We start from the raw sequence: 24,176 nt of genomic DNA, 5'->3' as shown, positions 1-24,176 counted from the left end.
AGGAAATAGAAGTATAAATTTCAAGGAGAAATTTCTAAAGCATTTTATACACCTCTAGTGAAACAACCAAAAATAAAAAAGACTATGTATGCACTGACAGGTAGCAGTCCAGTTGTAATCTGTACGGAAATCAACAGGTTCAGCTGGTCCTCATCTTGCATATAAAAATTAATTGGAAAAAAGAAAAAGACAACTCCAGAAGCACTGATGAGCAAATGCTTATCTCCAATGAATGGCTCTTGGAGACATAATAAAGGCTTGAACACTGTGTATGTATCACAAACAAAATTTCCCTAAAAACTCTTAAGTTTCTTTCTCCCTAAAACTCCACCTCCCCACAAAGGACCAGGTTCTCCTGTCTTCTCTCTCACACTTGGCCTCCCTGATGGCCCTTTTCACTCGCTCTCATCCACTCTGACCCTCTGCCTCCTTCCACTCTCTGGGATATAAGTTTTGGCTTCTCAGGACTTCAGTTTGCACTGACACAGATTACTCTGAAAAAGCCTAAAAGTGGAAAAACAAATAGAAGAGTCTCCTTGACAGAAAGAAAAGAGAAAAGTAAGTGAATGTATTATTCACTTTAAAATAGTGGTGGGGGATAAATATTGCACTGATCTAAATCCTACTCTCAGGTGTCCTTTTTAACACATTCATTAACTGTGTATAAACTAGTTTTGTATAAACTAGTTTACAACTGTCAACCTGGTCTGGAAGACTCACATTACCCAGACATAATGTAGCCAGAGCCAGCTCATCCTAAGTACAATTCAAGCACCCATAAGAAAATAGGCACCAATATAAACACTGGTATCACAAACATTAGGTTTGATGAGCCAAAATCAAGAAGAAAAGAAAAACTTTCGCCTGACCGGTATGGCTCAGTGGATAGAGTGTCGGCCTGCAGACTGAAGGGTCCCGGGTTCGATTGCGGTCAAGGGAATGTACCTTGGTTGTGGGCACATCCCCAGTGAGGGGTATGCAGGAGGCAGCTGATAGATGTTTCTCTCTCATCGATGTTTCTGACTCTTTATCCCTCTCCCTTCCTCTCTGTAAAAAAATCAATAAAATATATTAATAAAAAAAAAAGAAAAACTTTCTTTTCCTTGAAGGTTAGTGTTGTATGAAGGCAGCAAATCTATTTGCATACTAGAGGTCCAGTGCACCAAATTTGTACATGGTGGTGGGGGGCTGTGGGGGGTGGTGTCTCTCAGCCCAGCCTGTACCCTCTTGCAATCTGGGACCCCTTGGGGGATGTATGACTGCCGGTTTAGGCCCGATCCCACAGGGATCCCTGTCGGATCGGGCCTAAACTAGCAGTCGACATCCCTCTTGCAATCTGGGACTGCTGTCTCCTAACCACTCGCCTGCCTGTCTGTATCATTGCCCCTAACCACTCTGCCTGCCTGCCTTATCGCCCCTAACCACTCACCTGCCTGCCTGACTGTCCCTAACGCCTCTGCCTCAGCCCCTGCCTGTCTGGGCGGCTGCCTCCACTGCAGCAGCTTTGTCCAGAAGGATGTCCGGAAGGACATCCAGAAGGTCATTTGTCTGTCCAGTCTACTTAGCAAATTACGCTTTTATTATTATAGTGATTCCTAAGCCTGGTTTGTCTACTCATAGCACAAGAATCTTGTCTGCAAAAATCACCAGTGATATCTACAAATAATGCTTTAAGAATTTTAAAGGAAGGACTAAGAATATTAAACCACAATGAAGGATGAGAACTATTCTGTTAGATTAAGCATAATTAGATACAGATACGTAATAGCTCCATATATTAAATGCTAGTTCCCTTACACTTAGAAAATGGGGAAAATATGTAGACAAGTGTGGCTTAAGAGATCCTCTTCTCTGTTCCAGAATTTTCTTACACTGTTTGGGAACTGTGAATTCACTTCCATTTGGACCAGCGGTTCTCAACCTGTGGGTCGCAGCCATCGGAAAACACAAATAGCATATCAGATATTTACATTATGATTCATAAGGGTAGCATAATTACAGTTATGAAGTAGCAACGAAAATAATTTTATGGTTGGGGCTCACCACAACATGAGGAACTGTATTAAAGGGTTGCGGCACTAGGAAGGTTGAGAACCACTGATTTGGACTATCATGTCACAGCCTACTTTCAAGGTCTGTGCCACTAATTACAGAATAGTCTGACCCTCTAGCTAGTAATCAAACAAAAGTAAAATCTGTATCATTCCTTTTGGAAGAAGTTTTATCCAATAAACTTGCTGCGAAACAGCTGAGGCAATTCATTTACCAGGAAATGGCCCCTGGACCATGTAGTACCTCTCTCATCTATGCTCTGAGTATAATGGGTGAGGGGAAGGTCTTCTAAGATGCTCCTTTGGATGGAAAGAGTAATTTCCAGAATGAAATAAGGATAAAGCGAGATCCTGCAAAGGCAAAAGTGTATCTGGATGGTATATCAGGATGCTTATAGCAGCAAAGCAAAAATCCAATTTACAGCAGCTTAAAGAAGAGCATGCATCACCTCACGCACGTAATGGAAGCGTCTGGAGACAAGACTGCATCAGACCAGAGCAGCAGCTCCAAGACGTCTCATCCCAAGCAAACTATACCCCCATAAACATGTTCAATGGCAGAAAAGGTGGCTTTCCTGCTCTGGATCCTTTCATGAGGGAAACCTTTTCTGAGAAGCCCTGACTTTCCCTGGCCACCAGGTTGTACTGGCCAAATCTGGGCCATATGTGCATGCCCTAGGAAGTTAGGAAAATGCTAATCTGGCATTTACAGCCTCTACACATGATATTTGCTTAATAAAATTTTATTAATCTTTCCTAATTGAAGAAAGTTTTACTATTTGGCTATCTAAACTGAAACTTACTAAGGACTTTGAAATAACCTTAACTTGATTGATTTTTTCACCCTTCTATAATCCAAGTTTATCTATGTTAGTGCTACTTTAAGAGTTAACATTTCTAAAGCATTTTCAAATCATCAACTAGGTACTAGTACTATTTTCTAAAAAGTTTTATTAATGCAACTTGGCCAATGTGGCTCAGTTGGTTCGGTGTTATCCTGTGCACTGCAAGGTCGCAGGTTGGATTCCCTGTGAGGGCCCATGTCCAGGCTGCAGGTTAAATCCCCAGTAGGGGGCATTTGGGAGGCAACAAATCAATGGTTCTCTCTCACATTGGTATTTCTCTCTCGCTTTCCCTTCCTCTCTTTCTAAAATCAACAAAAACATATTTCAATATAAATTATATTAATGCTTATCCACAAAAAAGAATCTCAAATCAAATTCTAAGGCTAAAGTGAAAACAAAAGTATATGTAATACAAACTCCCCACATTTTCTCTAAAACAACCTATGGATGAATTTTTATTGTGTTTTTCTCAGAGAACCTATTTAAGTACTCATTAACCTAAATATATTGGCATGACAAAGTCCTTATCCTAGAGTTAATAAAATGTGTTTCTACTTCCAGAGCAAAAATAGATGACTGGTCAGCTTGAACTTTCTACAGCGTTAAACATCTGCCAAATTACTCAGAACCCTCTTAGGAAAAGCCATGATCCTCATTTACTAATTAAATGAGCCAAAGCTTTAATCACACGTTAGATAACTAATCTATTTCAATCCTGATAATCTAATTAACTAATTCTGGTAAATAAGTTCCAACCTTAGTCCAAAATGATTAGAGGATTAAAGTTTAACATCAGTGAAAGCAAACTGAAAGAGGCCCACTATAATGAAGTTCAAAATGGTTTGTTCTCCATTAAAAAGTCTGTTTATAACTTGAAATACAAGAATTAAAACACAAGATTTTCTAAACCAGTTCTAATATTGTATCTCTTGTAATTATATTAAGTGAATTCATGCTTGTTGGATTAAAATTCCCAAACAGGGTACTCTTCCCTGATTATTCTATATAAAACAGTTTTACCATCTCTACCCCAACCTTTGCTATTTCTTCCACATCACATTTCAGCTATTTCATGCCTTTCTGTGTTGGCCTATGTTGCTCCATAAGATACATGATAAATTATTTTGGTGCTCTACCTCCAGTGCCTAAAATAGTGTCTGACATATAGAAACTTAATAAATGAGATGGATGAACAAATGAATGTCTTAAAAATATAGGCTCACTAATAGTAAAATTGTATTTTACTGATGTACATTTACTTACATTTTTAATCATGGTATAATTTCAACAACACAAACAATAAACAAATCACAAAGAAAAAGAAAACAACAAACAATTGCTACTAACACCACTGCTACCACAGAGGCAGTCATCGGTTATAAAATCCGTTATGTTGCCTGGCTGGGTGGCTCAGATGGTTGGAGCATCATCCCATGCGCCAAAAGGTAGAAGGTTCGATTCCTAGTGGGGGCATATGCAGGAGACAAGGGATCAATGTTTCTCTCGCACATCTCTCTTTCTCTCAACCAATTAAATTTAAAAAAAAAAAATTTCAGCTAAGGGTTTAAAAAAAGTCCTGGCCGGTGTGGGTCTGTTGGTTGGAGCATAGTCCCATATATGGAAAGGTTGCTCGTTCCATTCTCAGTCAAGGCACAAACCTAAGTTTCGAGTTCGATCCCTGATGGGGGCACTTACAAAAGGAAAACCATCAATGTTCTGACATGGATGTCTCTCTCTCCCTTCCTTCCTCCCTCTAAAATCAATTTTTTTAAAAAGGAAAGAAAAATAAATAAGCATATCCCCCAGTGAGGATCAAAAATAATAATAAAATGTTTTGTTTTAACCTTGGAATAAACAATTTAATTCTAACAACAAACCATGTGGATATTAGTTCCAGCTTATGAATGAGGAAATTAAGGACCAGAGAGGTACAGTAAGATGAAACAGAGAATAAATTGATCTAAAACATAAGAGCTCTGGCTCCTAATGCTAATGTGTGATGTCCAAGTATCATTAAATTACGAAGACAATATTATATTACAACTAGAGGCCCAGTGCACAAAAATTTGTGCACTCAGAGGGGAAGAGGGGGTCCCTCAGCCCGGCCTGTGCCCTCTCGCAGTCTCGGACCCCTCGGGAGATAACGACCTGCTGGCTTAGGCCTGCTCCCAGGTGGCAGAGGGCAGGCCCAATCCCTAGGTGCAGCCCCTGGTCGGGCTCAGAGCAGGGCCGATTGGGGAGTTGGGGCGCCACCCCCCGTCATGCACAGAGCAGGGCGGATCAGGAGGTTGGGATGCCACCCTCAGTCACGCTCAGGGTAGGGTCGATTGGGGAGTTGGGACACCGTCCCCCGTCACACTCAAGGCAGGGTCGATGGGGAGGTTGCGGCCCCTCCCCGTCACACACAGAGCAGGGCCAATCAGGGGGTTGTGGCCCCGGCCCCTGTCACACACAGAGCCACAGGGCAATCAGGGGGTTTGGGCGCTGCCCCCTGTCACACTGATCCCAGTGCCAGGAGGCATATTACCCTTTTACTATATAGGGTAGAGGCCTGGTGCATGGGTGGGGCTGGCTGGTTTGCCCTGAAGGGTGTACTGGATCAGGGTGGGGGTCCCAACTGGGGTGCCTAGCTAGCCTGGATGAGGGGATGATGGCTGTTTGCAGCTGGTCACACACCCTTCAGGGTGGGGGTCCCCACTGGGGTGCCTGGCCAGTCTGGGTGAGGGGCTGAGGGCTGTTTTCAAGCTGTGACTGAAGCTCCCAACTGCTCCTTTTTTTCTTTTTCTTTTTTATTCTGGGCCAGCTTTAGCCTGGCTCCAGCTCTGAGGCTTCCGCTTCTGAAAGCAGGTATCTGGTTTGTTTGTGTTCTATAATCGAAACTCTGTATCAACTCCAGCTCTGAGATCCCAGCTCCCTGAAAGCTGGTTTCTGGGGTTTGTTTTAGCTTCTATATTTGTTACTATGTTTCTTAAACTGCAGGCTCAGAGGCTGGCAAGGCAGGCAGGGAACGTTGCAGTCCTCCGTCACTGAAGCAAGCAAGCCTCTTGTTCAGGTTAAGCTGCCTATCTGCCGGCCGCCATCTTGGCTGGCAGTTAATTTGCATATCGCCCCTGATTAGCCAATGGGAAGGATCGCGGTCATACACCAATTACCATGTTTCTCTTTTATTAGATAGGATAGCAGGTACAGAGCCCATCTATATAAAGAGCTGAAGTCACAGTACTCAGTGATTCCTACAACTGAATATCAGCCTGCCAGAACATGAGACACGTTTAAAAATTAAACATCATTTGAGTCTTCCTTCAAAAAGAAATACCAGAGAGTCACTGACTGGTCTAGCAAATAAATGGAGTTAAGGTATAAGTAACTCATATTCATTTAACCTGGCCTTAGATTAAAGTATCCAGTGAGATTCCAGTATGTCATTTCTCCCTAATCCAATTCTATCTTAATTTCAGCCAAAATCATTTCCTACAGTCTTTCTACTGATTGCTTCATTAGCTTCCATTTTATATTTTTCATCTAAGCTATTTATTTACAATTTTTATATGACTGGTCAAGCTCAATTTTTGGTCCATGAAATAAATGTAATTGATTCTGTGTGCCAGTCATGGTTTCTTAGACATTTACTCATTACTTCCACCCACATATTTCATCTTTCCTTAGAACTGATAGCCAAATAAATGCTCAATGCTCCTTTCTATGTCTACATTTATAATCTGCTACAAGATTACTTTCTCCATAGGAAAACTCACATTAAAGATATGCCTCCAAGCCACTGTAATATATCCAGATTTAAGCAGTTAGAGTAAAATCAGTCTCACTGTTCTATAATACAAATATTATCTCAATTTACAAGTGACATAAAGTCAATAAACATATTAATTCACTATTAAGAAAAGTTGTCTTACAGTAAATAAATCAACTAATCACAGTGTTACTTAGCAATGTGAGTGGCTGAAATACAAAAGCAGTTTAAAAGTTATAAGATGAGAACTACTTTTAAATTAAACAATCTTGTAGTTCTTGTGCCTTTAATTATACATTCAAAGCCCTCTGGTTCCAGTTTCCCACAAACTTAGACACTTCATTAGACAAATGCATTGTTTTTCATACTATCACGTGTTTCAGCAGTATTTTTCCACTTGACAGTTTTACTTACTGTCTTCGAAGCAGTATTAATGTACTGCATCACCATTTCTTTTTTGATACTGAAGTCCTTTTCCCGCAATGGTGCCTTCTTATCTTCATTTAAATTCATATCTTCCTGGAAAACACAATTAAAAGCCTCATTTTAGAATCTAAGTAGAGCAGCCACTCTACATACACTATGAATGGAAAATCAATAATTTGTGACTAAAGCAGCATTAATTGTTTTGGAGTGATTTACGTGTAGTTCTGCCTGGAGAAGAGACAGAGAAAAAGAGCTGAGGTACAGAGAAGAAAGTATTCTAGATCATCTTCAGAAGTAAAACACTTACCAAAACAGCTTTTCAAATTCACATCAGGCTAGTAAAATTACATTCACATCACTATAGATAATTAGACAGTTGAAGATATCTGCCTTTCATAAAGTCAGTAGGATTTAGGATTAACAATTTCAACATATGTGTGTGTATTTTTTACAACTGTACCTGAAGCTACCTCATACCATATTGAAAGAGCCGCTCCATGTGTCATAAAAATTAAAAAGAAAATAAGCCAACCACGTTACAGATTCTGATAACTATAAGCAACGATTATCAAATACCTAGTACTGATTCCCCCAGATAAGTGAAGCATTCTGTAGTTTTAATTCTCTTCTCCATCACATCTGAAATACTCATTAACTACTTAACTTTAATCAATGTGCTAAATTATATAAAAATTACACATATAAAAAGAGGTTACCACCTAAAAATCTAACATTGATCAAGCACCATTCAAAACAAGGATTTAAGTGACCTAGATGTTGCTACAGGCCAATACCTCACTAAAAAAAAAATACAAGTCACATATATATAAGAATTGTTACCAGTATCTATCAATTAAGTTGCTAAAGTAAGAGGTTGTTCTGGCATAGGAAAGGAGCTTAAGACAGAAGAGGCTGAAGGAGAAGGGCAGTTCAATCAGATTTCCTCCTGATCTTAACCCTGGGTTGTTGTGATATGCAATGTAAAACACCTGAATGTATACAAATGCCATATCCACTTAGAAATGAGACCATAAAATTCAGAATGCTGGATCACCTAAGGACCCCAGCAAGTTAAATGTCTTCCAAGTTTTAGAGGGTGCTACAATTCATCAGACACTGTAGTTTCTGCTGTTAGCTGACTCACTTTTTGGCTACCAAACTGTTCAAGCACTTAAGTCAAAATTCCCTTCATTGCACCTTGATATAAATATTTAGGATCTTATAAGCTATTCCATTTGACACTCCAATAAAAGGTAGTAATTAGTAACGTCTCTCTTGGCTGTTCTAATTAGTAATATCCTATTATGTGAATAATGGTTTGTTTCGCTTCCTTTTTTTCCCTCTAAGCCAGTGATTCTCAACAATCTTTAACACCGTTTAGGATGCATTTGGAAAATGTCTGGGCGATCTGGTTGCCACTGTGACTGAGGTGATACTACCAAGATTTGCAGGGGGAAGGTGTGCTCGACTTTCTGCAACACGCGGGCTAGTCCTACATAATAAAATAAATAAATAACAAAAAAAAGTCCTGTTTCCCAAAGACAGATAGGTGCACATACCTTAAAAAAAGAGAGAGGAGAGAAAGGTAGGGGGAGAAAAAGAGTGAGAGAAGTTTTAAAAAAAGAAGCCAAATCCCGCTGGGTGGCTCAGTGGTTGAGCATTGACCTATGAACCAGGAGATCACATGCCCGGATTGCAGGCTCGGTCCCGTGTGGGTATGCAGGAGACCACTGATCAATGATTCTCTCTCATTGATGCTTGTCTCTCTCTCTCTCTTCATCTCTGAAGTCAATAAATATACATATGTACATATATATTATATGAAAAATAATAAAATAAAAAGAGAAAGAGTGAATCATAAATATCTAAGCCTAAACTATAATTCAATGGAATTAGATGTAAACTGGAATTCATATGTAAATTACTACATATTAAATATTTCTTATTGTGGTCTTAATATACACTGGATTTTTCCAAGAATCGAACTACTACTTTATAAATTATAGTCACTACAGTCATACTTTTTTAGAGTGTTTTCTTTTTTCTTCTTCTTCTTTTTTTTTTTTAGCTTTATCAATAGTTGTGCATAGGTATTCAAGAGTGTGACTGTGTTGAACCTTCTTGAGTAGTCATAGCCCATTGTTTATATTGAAATAATATTGTTTTATTATACAGTATGGTGAGATCTTATATTGTTTTTCTAAATTGTAAGTATAGATAATATAAGCTCTCTATAAAGATTTTCACTGGAAAAGAAGGAATGGAGACGTTGGGGAATAATTATTACTAAAGGGGTGGGGGGGCCTAAGAACATTGAGAACCTGTTTTAAATTACTCAAAACTATAAAAAAAAAATTTTAAAAGCTGTATGGAAAAAAAAAATTACTCACTACTAGAGGACTAGTGCATGGATTCATGCACCGGTGGGGTCCCTCAGCCTGGCCTGCACCCTCTTGCAATCCAGGACCCCTCAGGGGATGTCAGACTGCCGGTTTTGGCCCAATCCTCACAGGCCAGGCCAAGGGACCCCACCGATGCACCAATCCGTGCACTCAGCCTCTAATATACATGTAACATCTTTGGTTAATCTCTTCCCACCCTCCCCCTCCCCCGTTCTCTATGAGATTCATCAGTCTGTTCCATGTTTCCATGCCTGTACATTGAGTATCTGCTCCCTGGTGGTCAGTGTGCATCATGGCTAGTCACACATACGTTGAAACACCTACTACACTGAATAGGTATAAAATGACACTGAAGCTGTAGATTTTAAAACAGCTCTGAAATAGCAGTTTACCTCGATACAGCAATATATTGTTACATATATATAATTCATTAAATATCTATCAAGAAAACACTGAGCAGAAAATACATAGAACACATAATTGTATAAGGCCTGGTGAGCAATTTGAATGAGGTCAATATTTCAGTATTCAGGAATAAATATCTACTATTTAAATGGAAAAAAAATCTTAACAGTTGGCTATTTAACTGAATATTACCTCATTCAAAACTATAACATGAGCAGTCATCAAATCAAAGTTCAGTTTCTGTCTGTCTGAAGAGTAATTGTTTTTGTTATTAAAGTTCTACTAATATTTTAACAACATAGATTGTAAATTAACATTTTTAAATTTTTATTAGATTTATTGAGGTAACATTGGTTAAAATTATATAGGTTTCAGGTGTACAATTCTATAATACATCATGTGCATATTATACTGTGTGTTCACCAAATCAAGTCTCCCTCCATCATCATTTGTACCCCCTTTACCACCCTTTTCCCTCTGGTAATCACCATCCTGTTGTCTGTGTCTGAGTTGTTGGTTGTTTGGGGTTTTGTGTTTTGTTTTGTTTTGCTTAATCCCTTCATCTTTTTCACACAACCTCCCCCAACCTTCCCCCACCTCTGACAGCTGTAAGTCTGTTTTCTGTATCTATGAGTCTGTTTCTATTTTGTTAGTTTATTTGTTCATTAGATATTACATATAACTGAAATCATATGGTACTTGTCTTTCTCTGGCTTATTTCACTTGAAAAATTGTCTTCCTGTTTATGGCCAAGTAGTATTCCATTGTACAAATGTGCCATACCTGTTTATCCACTCATCTACTGATGGACACTTAAGCTGCTTCCAAATCTTAGCTATTGTAAATAACACTGCACTGAACATAGGGGTGCACATATTCCAATTAGTGTTTTGGGTTTCTTCGGATATATCCCCAAAAGTGGAATCTCTGGGCCATAAAATAGTTCCATTTTTAACTTTCCACAGTGGCTGCACCAATTTGAATGAATTTCTATCGGTGCAGATAAGCTAAAACTGTGACTGCCAATTTTAAATAATGTTTGTTTTGTATGTTTTTATTGATTTCAGAGAGAGGAAGGGGGAGGGGGAGAAAGATAGAAAAATCAATGATGAGAGAGAATTATTGACAGGCTGTCTCCTACACACCTCCTACTGAGGATCGAATCCACAACCTGGAACATGCCCTGATGGGGAATCAAACCATGACCTCCTGGTTCATGGATTCTCAACCACCGAGCCACACCAGCCGGGCTTAACAATATTTTTAATTTTTATTCTAGTAGTCATTAGTCCTATAGTCATAATATATGTTTTCTTGTTATTTTTGCAGTTGTTTTCGACACAATGTTTGGGCCCAGTCCAAAGGTTGGTTTGCCCTGTTTTAACATTTGAAAGGTATGAGAAGTTTAGACTTACAAGGCAATTCCTCTGGGATGACAGTTCCAATTCTGAATATTATTCTTTACATATATATGTCTATCAAATCATCACAGTGAATGCCTTAAACTTACACAATGTTTTGTGTCCGCTATATTTCAATAAAGCAGAGAAAATAAAGAGTTCAGTGTCTAGTTTGTTAAGGTTTAGCAAATGTTAGAGACATGGATTGTAGCTGTTCTTCTGTAGAAGGCCCAGCAACGTATCAGAATATAGGGACATTCTACAGCATGAAAGGGACCCAGTCCCCCAGGCACATATGTAATACCCTTTGTAATAAAAAATGAAATTTGAAAAAAAAAAAAAAGAAAAGACAGGATGGCCAGAGGCAACACTGAAAGCAAATAAAAGGACAGATAGAAGAAGAAACCTATAAAGTAAACTGATAGAATTGGCCAGAAAGGGAAAAAATCAGGAAAAGGAAAGAAATGTCATGGTGCCCAAAGAAAAATAGGAGCCAAGACCAATGAGGCTCAGCTGGGTGGAGCACCATCCCTTACTCCAGAAGATGGTGGTTTCGATTCCTGGTCAGGATACATACCCAGGTTGCAGGTTCGATCCCTGGTTGGGATATGTGTGGGAGGCAACTGATCAATGTGTGTGTGTGTGTGTGTGTGTGTGTGTCAAATCAATAAACAAAGAAAAAAGAAAGAGAAATGCAAAGAGGGAGTTATATGTTTCAAAAAGAATCTGATGATCAGAAAGCCACTAAGAATTAGAGGAAAAAACAATTGCAAAAATTAAAAGCTGTAGGGAGAAAGCACCAGAGTAAACTACTCTTTGTAGAGAACAGACTCTGAAGGTTCAAGATAAAGGACAGGAGCTAGGAGCAAAGGACACACTAGCTTTCTACAGATAGGATGTGGATCTCAAGGAAGAAGAAGGTGTGGGCCATCTCAGAGGTACCGCATCCAAAAAGTGACCCAAGCAGAGGAATGGGGTCATGGAAGCCTGGTGCAGAAGGCCAGACAAAGGAAATGTCACCAGTGACAAGGAAACTGTAGGTAAAGCTGAGAAGGGGGCTACGAATATACCACAGGTGCAATGAATCAGCATTTGTAATCTGTCAGGCAAAACGGACTGTGCGGATACAATTAGGTTACGAACTTTAAAATCTCCAGGGAAATTATTCCGGATTATCTGGATGTGTCCAACCTAATACATGAGTGCTTAAAAGCAGAAAACTTTCTCCAGATGGAGGCAAGAGATGCTATAGAAAGAAAAGTCAGAGATTTGAAGCATGAGATGGATTTGATATATCTGAGACATAGGGGCCCACATGAAGGATAGGAGAGAGCCTTTGGGAGCTAAAACAGCCCCCAGTGACAGCAGCAAAGAAACTGGGAGCTCAGTCTTAAAACAGCAAGGAACTAGGTTCTGGCAACATGAACTTGGAAGAGGATTTTTCCCAAAGCCTCTGCAATAGGAGCCCAGGCACTAGACATCAATTTCAGCCTTATAAAACCTAGAGAAACAAGGTGAGCCGGCCTGGACTTGTGGCCATGTGAGACATACACTGGTGTTGTTTTCAAGTCACCAAATCTGCAGTAATTTGTTACAGCAGCAATGAGAAGTGCAACACCCCAGAACAACAAAAAATGCCAGGTTACAAACACCGTAGGTCGGCAACTGTACTCTCGCTCTTCCTCCCCTCACCTCCAACCTAATCCTAGAGGAAACATTCAGTGTAGAGAAAGTAATGTGCAGAAACAGAGAAAAGGCCAAAGTCACAACCTCCACTGGAGACTGTAGGTGGAGCAGGCTTGAAAAGGGGAAAGAGAGATACATTTTTAGGATGAAAATTAAGTTATTTATCTTGAACTAAGGTTTTTGTTACCTGAAAGTGAACAGAAAGCTCTGGGACCTGCCGGGGATTTCATCCAAGGGCAGAAAAGAATAAGCTGAGAGGGCCGATTTGAAGAGGCAAAGGGTGGGAATGCACAAGTCACTTTCGACTTGTACCTACAATGTCACCTCTTTCAAAAAACCAGTTACACATATCTACAGTGAGTTCAAGAGTAACTACTGAAATCTGAGTTTTATATAGAACAATGTCCACACAATTATTTCACACAACTAGATCCATAGAGAACCCAATCTGGGCTTTAGGTAAAATTTCTTTTTTCACCAAAAGACAAATGGAAGAAAAAGCCCTTAAGAAGTAAAACTAAAAATTCATCACTACTTTTAAAAAAGCACACTGAAATTATTACCCAGAGACCAAGTAAATCAATTTCCTAAATAAGTGAAATGAGTACCCATGTTGAAGTACTACACGTACTTCACATTCATTAAGTAATCAAATCAGCACACTGTCTTTCAAAGGACTGTCTTAAGAAGGGAAAAGAGGTTCTTCAAAACAAAGTTTTTACTTCATGTAAAAATTACTTAAATACCTTTGATAATGTTAAATAAGAATTACTTTAAAGTTGCACAATGTGAAAACAAAGAATATAGACGCAAATTTTAAATGGTATGAAACCTCTATAGGCACAAATGCCAAAAGATTAAAGTGGCAAATTATTGCCTGTTGCTTCGTCAAAATAATTTTTATTAATAAAAATACCACCAAAGCTGCAAGACAAAAATCAAACCTGATCTAAATCTTGCATCCTCCACAGAAACAGCTTTAAATTTGTCAAAAATGTGGTGCCTTGAAAAACCTGAGTAATATCACTAATCCATATTTAAAGAAGGAAAAAGATGCACCTCATCTTCAGAATCATCGGCAGATCTTCCCTACAATGTACTGTGATAGGATCAAGGAATCATAAAGGAAAGAACCTATTCCTCTATTTAATTATTTGTATTGCTTTCAGAGAGGAAAGGAAGGGTAGAGAGAAAAATATCAATGATGAGAGAGAATCACTGATCAGCTGCCTACTGCATGCCCCACACTGGGGATCAAGCCCACAACCCCAGCATGTGCCCTGACCAGGAATTGAACTGTGACCTCCTGGTTCATAGGTCGACACTCAACCACTGAGTCACACAAGTCAGGCTACTCCTCTTTTTTTCCCTAAGAAATAAATGTCTACTATGGAATGTCACTGAGATTATGTGGTTGTTTTGAGTTCCTCATTTTCATAAAAGTACTTAGTTGTGACAAACTGATTCATTAGCACATTGGGCAGCCCTGAGAACCAACAATGTAATATTCTGCTTAGTAAAGTGAATTTGATTGCAAAAGATCTTCTGACAACGGAGACTTAAGATTTAACAAGCAATCTGGCCAGTTATTAAATACTTATTCTGTAAATACTTTAGAAATGTCAATAGCCATCTGCCCTGCACATACTATTAAAATTGATACTCTCAGCAGGAGAAGGTTAAGACTAACAGAAAAACACTTCTGAAGTAATTATGTTCAGACAGAATACCATAAACTATATTCCAGAATCTCACAGATAATTTAGTAAGTGGTTCCACATATGATACAGGGATAAGGGGAGAGAAAGGTACTTTACCATCTTGAACCCTCACCCTAATCCTTTTGTAGAGAGATACCTTTACACAAGCCGCATTAACACAAGCCTCATTAAGAGAGGCAAAGACTAACAACAACAACAAAAGTTAAGTTTTTTTGTTCTCGGCTGAAATTATATCAACTCGTGATGACAAGAGTTAGTAAGGAGGTATACAGATTTGTTTGCCTAAAACCAAAATCAGCACTTCTCAAGAACTAACATAATAGGTAAGGTGTTCCCAAGCCTAGGCTCCATACAAAGCAATACTAACAAAACGTATGTTCAACAATGAAAAGTTAGGAATCTCTAATTCAAATTAAGAATCCCACGAAGACACAAACTAGGCAGTCTTTCCTTCTGGGGTCTTCTGAAAGTTCAGGAGAAACACTGAACACAAATACTTGTTGATGAAAAGAAAATAAGGCAATACAATGGCGAGTACACCTGCTGATTCTGGCTGAACATTTTATCAAATTCCAAGCATATGTTACATGTTAACCTAAATAGGTGAATGCAATAATTTCCCCCTAAACTAAATAAGGCTGTCAAAACCAATAGGTGAAATTGACAAATACAAAGTAAATCATCATGCTGAAATAATATACAACTCCTCAGAATAGCATACAGTCATTTCATAATCTGTCACAAATAATAATCCAGCCTAATTTTCCCAACCTTTCACTGCCACCTCCCAATCATGAGCTATTTGAAACCTATGTCTGTCTTTGCTCACTGCTATTTCCCCAAAACAAAAGAATGCCCTTCCCTCTGTATCTTAATCCTGTCCTGAGTTAAGACTTTTCTCTAATCCAGTTTTCTCTGCTAAATTTCCCCTAAACTACTATGATTTCCTTTCCATTTTGGTTTCTCCTGAAGCTAATGAGGTAGCTCAAAAAAGAAAGTAGTTTGTTTTTATTCTGAACTTATAGGTAACTTAATCAGTAAACACTACCTTCTAGCCCTGACTGGTTTGGCTCAGTGGATAGAGCGTTAGCCTGTGGACTGAAGGGTCCCAGGTTCAATTCCAGTCAAGGGCATGTACCTTGGTTATGGGCACATTCCCAGTGGGGAGTGTGCAGGAGGCAGCTAATCAATGTCTCTCTCTCATTGGTGTTTCTAGCTCTCTATCTCTCTCCCTTCCTCTCTGTAAAAATATCAATAAAATATATTTTTTTAAAAATACTACCTTCTAGCAGTTTTTACTCATTTAATTTTTCAATTGTTTGTTTTGAATCCTAAGAGATAAGCAACTTGTGAGTAGAAACTATATATGTAAATAATCTATTTATATAAATTAGCACTCACTTGTGGTAAATGATTTGATTTTAATATACTTAACGTATGTGGGTTGTTGGTCAAATGAGTTCAACCAGCTTGAAAACCAGGAGTTGAGTCTGTCAGAGAATCCCCATCATTTAGAACCAACTGGACCTGGACGGTGTGGCTCAGTGGTTGAGCATCGACCTATGAACCAGGAGGTCAAGGTTCGATTCCTGGTCAAGGCACATGCCCAGATTGAAGGCTCAATCCCCAGGAGGGGGCATGCAGAAAGCCGATCAATGATTGTCTCTCATCATTGCTGTTTTTATCTCTCTCTCTCCTTTCCTCTGAAATCAACAAAAAAATATATTAAAAATAAAAAAACAACTGAAGAAGGCCACTAATGGCCTCAGGTGTCACCTCCAGAACAGGCACACCCCAAAATGAGTGAGTTCAAGTATCTACAGATATACCAAAGGCAGGACTATAAGGACCTAGTTATCCTGAGGACCAAGAAAGAAATAAAACAAATCACGTCAATAAGTCATCACACTTAAGAACGCACACAGCAGAGCACTGTGGCCATCACTCTAAAACGCAACTGAACCCAAACAGACAGACCACTTAGACAATCTAGTCAAGACAAAAATATGTCATTTGATTCTTTAAGTATTTATGTTTTTATATATCATGTATAAAACAAAAAACTGGTATGACATTTTTCTTCACAGTCTTATTTTTGTAATCGTAAAGCTCTTTCTATACCTAAAGTGCTATCTTAAATGACATCAGAAACCGCTCTATGGAACACAAGTCCAAATATGTTAGTGTTCCTAAAACATAACCAAAAGTGAAGGCTTTTACATCAAACATTTCATAAGAATCAAAATTCTTACCATCATCTTTTCGAAAAGTTCTAAGACTTCCTTCTCTGACAGTGGCTTCGGAAGGTTTTCCATCGCCTCTGAAGAACAATCACTGCTTGCAAATGCAGTTTTCAGGTTGGAAAGTGGAGGCCTTTCTTTCTTGCTCCCCGGAATTTTTATGCTGGCAAATCTGTCCAGCTACAAAAAAAAGAATAAAACGGCACATATGTAAATATTTCCTTCTCTACATTTATCTAATCCCCAAAACAAATAAACAAACTAGGTCAATCACATTATCATTTTGGTTTCATCAGGAGGTATTCAGCACTGCAATCTTTAAGATTAGATATATATTTTTAAATATATTTTTATCCATATATGTGTGTGTGTGTTAGTAAGAAGTTTACAGTAACCATTCTGTCTAAAAGCAGAAGAGAAATCAGACAATCACAAAAGATTCCTTCTAACCTTAAAATTATAGAATTGAGGTTCTAAAGTCAGTGAACTTTGCTTTACAGATTAGCAACCTAAGCAGTTTTATAAAGGTAATTTACCTAATTTAGTAGTTGGCAATCAAACTATTACTCAGTGCCCTGGCCCTCAGCCCCCTTGTCCAGAGCCCTTTTCACAGTGCATACTATATGCTGGAGAGGTGTGGGTTGTTGTGATTGAGGAATTTTAAATTAACAATTCTACTTATATCTCCATAGCTTATAGGCCTAATAAACACATTTCTCTTTATTCAGGCTGGTCTGTATTTGAACTTCATGAATGACTACAGAGTTGAGTGGCTAAAGCCTCAGGATATAAAACTGGATTTGGGCTTTAATTGGACCTCTTCCACAATTAGACCATCAAATAGTTTGCTGATATTTGAAATGTATATTAGCTTGCAAAGCTAATTATTCATTTACTTTGAATTTTATACATTCTATTTCTCACAAAGAACCCAGACTAATACAATGTTTCAAATGGTAACAATCAAAAAGGCAAAAAGTCTTAAAGTAGATATTAAGAATAGAACTATACTTAAAAGTATAATGATTGCCAGGGGAAGGTCAAGGGGGGGAAAATAGGCGACATGTATACTACTCTTTGTAATACTTTAAGCAATAAAACAAATTTTTTTTAAAAAAAGTATAATGATTCTGTGTATTATTCACCATAACTGTATATGAAGCTATTTGTATTGCTATAACATGTATAACAATAGACCTGTGCTATATTCATTAAGGTAGCCACTAGCCACATAGAGCTATTTAAATATAGAGCAAAGTAAAAATTCATTTCCTTAGCTGCACAAGCCACAAATCAAGTGCTCCAGAGACACATGTGGCTAGTCTAAGCACAAAGAGAACATTTCTATCATCACAGAAGATTCTATAGACTAGAACAAATATAGCCCATTGAAGAAACGCAACTCTTAAAATTCTCAACTTAAAGAACAAGTCACTTCACTAACAAAACAAAATGTCTTCAAATAATGGGATGGAAAGATAATAATGCTTACCTATCAAATTAGAGCTCTAAAGGGAGATAATGCCTAGGAAAACTACTATGTGCCACACTCACACATGGTCCATAAAACATGTCCTAAACATTAAGGCACTAATATGACACCTTCTGGTGGGAATTAGGAAACAGTCACAATACTCCACTGTTCTCATCCTAACAACCAAAACAACTACAAAATTATAGTAGCTTTGACTTCAACCCATCAGGGAGCTGAAGACACAACAAAACCTCTAAGAACTAACTATCAAGAAGTAATAGGCTGCTTTCATCAGCTATCACAGATAGCTGAAAAGAAAAAGTTAAACAAGAGTAAAGGAAAACCAAAGTTTTAACGTACTACTACCGGTATTTTTGGAGCATCATTGATGTTTTTCTCTCTCCTTCCCCCTCTCCTTTCCTCTCTGAAATCAATAAAAATATATTTAAAAAAACAAAAACAGCCAAAATCTCATTACTGCTCAGATCTCAAGCCCTCAAAAACATGAGGCCACAAATGAGCTGAATAAAACTAAAGTAGTAAGGAAGCCAAAACCCAGCTCAACTAGAGATCACATTGACTCAGCCCACCCCCCCCCGCCCCCCCACATTCTAGCAGTCTGAAAGAACAGCCGGGCCGTTTTTGGAAGCAAATATTATGTAATTTCTACTATACTTTTTTTAAATGTCCACCATACAACCAAATATTACGAGACGCACAAAGGTCAAGAAAACGTGTACCCTACTCAAAAGAAGCAGACCCAGAGATGGCCCAGATGATGGAATAACCAGACAGACTATTGGAAATAAGACATATAAAAATAACAAAGAATATAATGAAAAGAGTGGACACCATGCATGAAAGATGGAGAATTTCAGCAGCAAGGTCATAGAAACCTCTTTTTAATGTCTTTTAAAATGAAAAGTGTATCAGAAATGAAGAATTCATTAGATGGACTTAATAGAACCTAACCATTGCTGAAAAAAGAATTGGTAAGCTGAAACACAGATCAGGAAAGTACCAAAGTTGAAACAAAGAGAAAAAAAATACTATACCAAAGGGAAGGAGGGAAGGAGGGAAGGAGGGAAGGTGGGAAGGAAGGAAGGAAGGAGCAATCAAGATCTGTGATATAATATAAAACAATGTAATGCAAGTGTGATCAGGGCCCAGAAGAAGACAGAGTGAGAATGGTATAGAAGACATGTTTCAGGTCTAATTTAATTGATTTTTTAAAAATCATAAAAGTACAGCCAGAGAAATGAAGTCATTATATACACAAGGGGAAAAAAATGACAATTTCTCACTAAAAACAATGTTGGCAAAAGCTCAGTGAACTGAATGTCAGCCCATGGACTAAAGAGTCACGGGTTTGATTCCAATCAAGGGCACATACTTAGGTTGCAGGCTGGATCCCCAGCCAGCTCAGTAGGTGTGTGTGCAGGAGGCAACAAATCTATGTGTCTCTCTCACATCAATGTTTCTCTCTCTGTGTCTGTCACCTTCCCTTCCACTCTCTCTAAAAATCAATGGGAAAATATACTCAGGTGAAGATTAACAAAAAAAAAAAAGGACATAATAACCTTTCATAAATAGAAGCAAAATAAAGACATTTTCAGATACACAAAGGTTGAGAGAATCTGTCTCCAGCCAGCATGTACTGCAAAAAGTGTCAAAAAAAGTTTTTCAGGCCAATAAGGAATATACCAAATTGAATTCCAGGTTTACAGAAAGAAATGAAGACCACTGGAGAGGTTATTCTGCTTGATATTGGTGATACACAGATCAATGAGCTATTTAGGACACAGACTACTAACAACCAAGTAAAGGAGACAAGCACAGGTAATTATATAGCTGCTAGTGGCCCAGTGCACGAAATGCATCCACATTAAAAGGGAATTAATTAGAGGAAATATTTTAATATTACTTTTTGCCCTTTCTCTATAATAGAAGTATCAGAGATGAAAGAAAATTAGTAAATGTATATGAAAATCTCCCTCCTGTCAGAGTCTGGGGTGTGCCGCGGGACCCAGAGTCAAGTCCTAGCCCACCACCCACAGGCACTTCCAAAACGCAGGAAACCCAGACCCGGCTGGCCCCAACCCCATTGGGCAAGACCCAAACCCAGCTGGCCCCACACCCATCAAGCCCCTCCGGGTGGGGGACGCAGCCTCAGGTACCCCAGCCTGTGGTCCCCCCGTCAAGCCCCACCAGGCAGGGAGCGCAGCCTGAGGTCCCCTGCCCTGGCCAGGCTCCATGCATCCTCAGGTCCCTGCTGTTCTGTTGTTACATTACAGTGTCTTGATCAATTTGCATATTCCTCTATTATTAGTATACATCTACAAAATGCAGCAAGTATACAATGTATTACAGTAGCAAGAAAAGGGACATATAACTTACCAAGATAAAAATGCTCTACTTAGGAATAACCCAAAACCATACAATTGTCTTCCCATAAATATATTTCACAAATTATTATACCTATGTACATAAGTACCCCAATTCTTCATATTTATTTCAAAAAACTAGGAGACACCAAAATAAACTTTATTTAAGAAATGAAACTGATTATCTGTCCTCTGAATTATCCTTCATTGCCATCACTTCTACATAAATGATATTGATCCCTCGGTGGAAAAACTATGCCGACTCCTCCTCCTCACACACCACAAACTGTAACTTGATTACTATGCTAAACTTATCACATGAAATTAAGCAAAACATCATTAATACAACATCAACATTATAAATGTAAACATGTCAATGAATGGGAATAGTAAGCTTAAGCAATTCACAAGCTGATTTGTGATTACAAAACTTGATGGTTTGTTCCATCAGTGGTGGAAGAAATAAAAATTTTTACTTCTCACCAAAAAACAAAAAAATTTCTTAAATAAAAATCTCTAAATGACAATGGCTAATATTTACTGAATCTCTTCTATAAGTTAGCCACTGTGCTAAGAGCTTGAACTGTAGCATCAGTCTGAATGCATCTCTGTAATCCTTACAATGAGGAAACTGCACATCTACATAATAAAGGACAAGCTCCAAACCATTTATAAATAAAAATTTCATAGTAGTTGGCATACAGAGTAGTGTAAACGGGGAAAAAAATCAACCTATTATGTTTTAGTGGAACTACATTTATATCAATAAACAATATCAGAATTTACATAATAACAAGAAAATAGAATTAGCACACCTTCCCCATAGGCTTGGCACTTACACTCTGGGGACGGTTGGATTTTATCCAAGTGGAAAAACAAATTTGCACATTACCACTAGCATAGCAAGCTACAGCAAGATAGGGAAAATTAGCATATCCCTCTTCTAGCTTCCAAATCTTCAAAGTCCAAACAGTAATATAAGATACAAAAGATCAGCGTTTCATAATTTCATTACAATGCTTTTATCTATTTTCCATGATTAGAAGGCATGAAAGACAAAATAAGAAAGAAGCTATAGGAGAAAAATAAATACAATCCTTCCTCCTACACTAGAACAGTAAGTTGAATTTGTTGAATACCTCAGGCTTAACGTAAGTGTTCCCAGGTATGTGATGCTCTACTAAGCACTATGGGTAGATACCACGTAATTAAGAATTATTACAAAGCTAGGTGCAAAGTGAATTTTATTATCAAATCATTTTAAATGTTCTAAAGAAATTTCATTTTTTTAAAGGGATGATACTATGTCTCCACTTATAAGTGAAGAAAAAATCACTAATATATCTTTCATAGAATTGCACAATTTGCTTAAAGCAAGGCACAATAGAACATAAAAGCAAACTTTTAAAATACTTTGTACATAAAAACACAATAGAAATTCCCATCACACTGATTATAAATGGTTGTTATTTTGTATTTGGCAGTTTGGCTGTGAATATGTGTCTTTTACAATTTGATTGTGTAGCTACTTTTTGTCTTAAAGATAAGCTAGAAACACAACCCAAGTAGATGAAGTATACAAATAATGTGCCTTTGCTAAAGAATTGGTTAAACACGCAGAAGACTGAGGGAATCCTACATAATAAAAGCCTAATATGCAAATCGAATGAACGGCAGAACAACCAGTCACTATGACGTGCACTGACCACCAGGGGGCAGACACTTAACACAGGAACTGCCCCTAGCCCACAGGCCCCAACCGGTGGTGGCAGTTGGGGGTGGGGCTAGCGAGTAGGCAGCACCAGGCCAGCCAAGGTGGGAGCCCCCCCATACCCTGCCAGTCGCCCCACAGATGGGCCCTGATCGCCAGCCAGGCCTAGGGACCATACCCATGCACAAATTTCGTGCACCAGGCCTCTAGATCTATCATAATGCTATTTGGAGGTCGTATGCAGGAAGCCACCACTTGCCGATACTGTCACAAGAGTGCACCAAGGAACTTGAAAGGCGGATGGACCTTGGGCATTAGTAGGTTTGACACTAAGCACCGATTGTTCCTGTTGAGACATTGGTGGCTCAAGGCAATTCCCTAACCTGATAATCCTTTTACCGGTTACCAAACTTTACCTTTCATATGCCTGTATGCATTGCTAAAGGGAAAATGTGTACTCAGGTAAATAAATAGCGGACCAGGCCAAAAGTCGGTGTGTCTCTTCAAGAAAGAGGCTCCACCTGGCCCCCAATGCCTTCTAAATTCCTATTTCTTGTACAGTACTTTCATTTGTGCGTCGGCCCCTCCTTCAAATCCTGAACCCTGCCGAGAAGGTCGTGGCAATAGTACACCACACTTAATTAATAGGGCTACAGTTGTGTCAGGGGTGTACTGAGTTTTATAAATTAGTATCACTTATCTTCAGGGGAAGTTAAATGAACACCTTACTGAGTATTATCTCACACTGATAATCAGTAATGACAGTTTAAATAAAATTGATTTTAAAAAACAGGCTCTTATAAACTATTTCAATTTTTAGCTATAGCATAACATGGTAAGAGTGAAAATGCAATTTTCACTCTTACAACATTTTAAATACTTAAAACAGAAGTACTCTTTAATTTAAAACCAAAGGAACATATTGTAATTATTGGTCAACTTACAACTTAGTCAAGAAAAATTTATATGATCATAAACATACGTCCTTAGAACCCAGAAGGGAGTAGATATTTTCATGCAATCCAGAAGAATTATTAAGCAAATAAAAGTTCATTGTGATTATAGAATCAATTTTATATGAATGTATACCTGAAATCCAAAAAAAATCATTAAAATTATCAATTTCATGCAATCTTGCACTATACTTACTTAAGTGGAGGGGAAAATCTAACAGCTTAAGTAGCTTTACCTTTTAACTAGCAAGCAACTTAATGGTTAAATACATGGCTCTAGAGCAGTGATGGCGAACCTATGACACACGTGTCAGAAGTGACACGCGAACTCATTTTTTTGGTTGATTTTTCTTTGTTAAATGGCATTTAAATATATAAAATAAATATCAAAAATTTAAGTCTTTGTTTTACTATGGTTGCAAATATCAAAAAACTCCTATATGTGACACGGCACCAGAGTTAAGTTAGGGTTTTTCAAAATGCTGACACGCCGAGCTCAAAAGGTTCGCCATCACTGCTCTAAAATCTGACTTTTGAATCCTGCCCAACCACTTAGTACCTAACACAGTGAGATGTCAATAGTAAATAAAACTACTTTTTGGCCCATCCATCTGGAGGTAAAATGACTGAAATGCCTTAGCTGACCACTTTTACACAGCACATGTGCCTACATACTCCCTATTCTATCATAGAACAGTTTATTCCCTTTATATGTCGTTTCATGACTTAT

The 24,176-nt window shown here is 38.3% G+C and overlaps 1 protein-coding gene across 1 annotated transcript in view; it reads right to left on the bottom strand.

The window, feature by feature from the left end:
* Window positions 1-24,176, bottom strand: part of DIAPH3 (diaphanous related formin 3) — a 522,899-nt gene that overhangs the window by 482,374 nt on the left and 16,349 nt on the right. The window contains exons 2-3 of the mRNA XM_015572462.1: window positions 16,937-17,104; window positions 7,059-7,163 (exon numbers count right to left, since the gene is read on the bottom strand). Coding sequence (XP_015427948.1) covers window positions 7,059-7,163; window positions 16,937-17,104 — 273 coding nt within the window. The remainder of the gene's footprint in view (window positions 1-7,058; window positions 7,164-16,936; window positions 17,105-24,176) is intronic.

The sequence above is a fragment of the Myotis davidii genome, unplaced genomic scaffold (genome assembly GCF_000327345.1).
Source record: "Myotis davidii unplaced genomic scaffold, ASM32734v1 scaffold488, whole genome shotgun sequence".
Lineage (NCBI taxonomy): Eukaryota > Metazoa > Chordata > Mammalia > Chiroptera > Vespertilionidae > Myotis > Myotis davidii.
The sequence above is the reverse complement of the archived record's forward strand: the minus strand, read 5'-3'. Positions and strand labels throughout refer to the sequence as shown.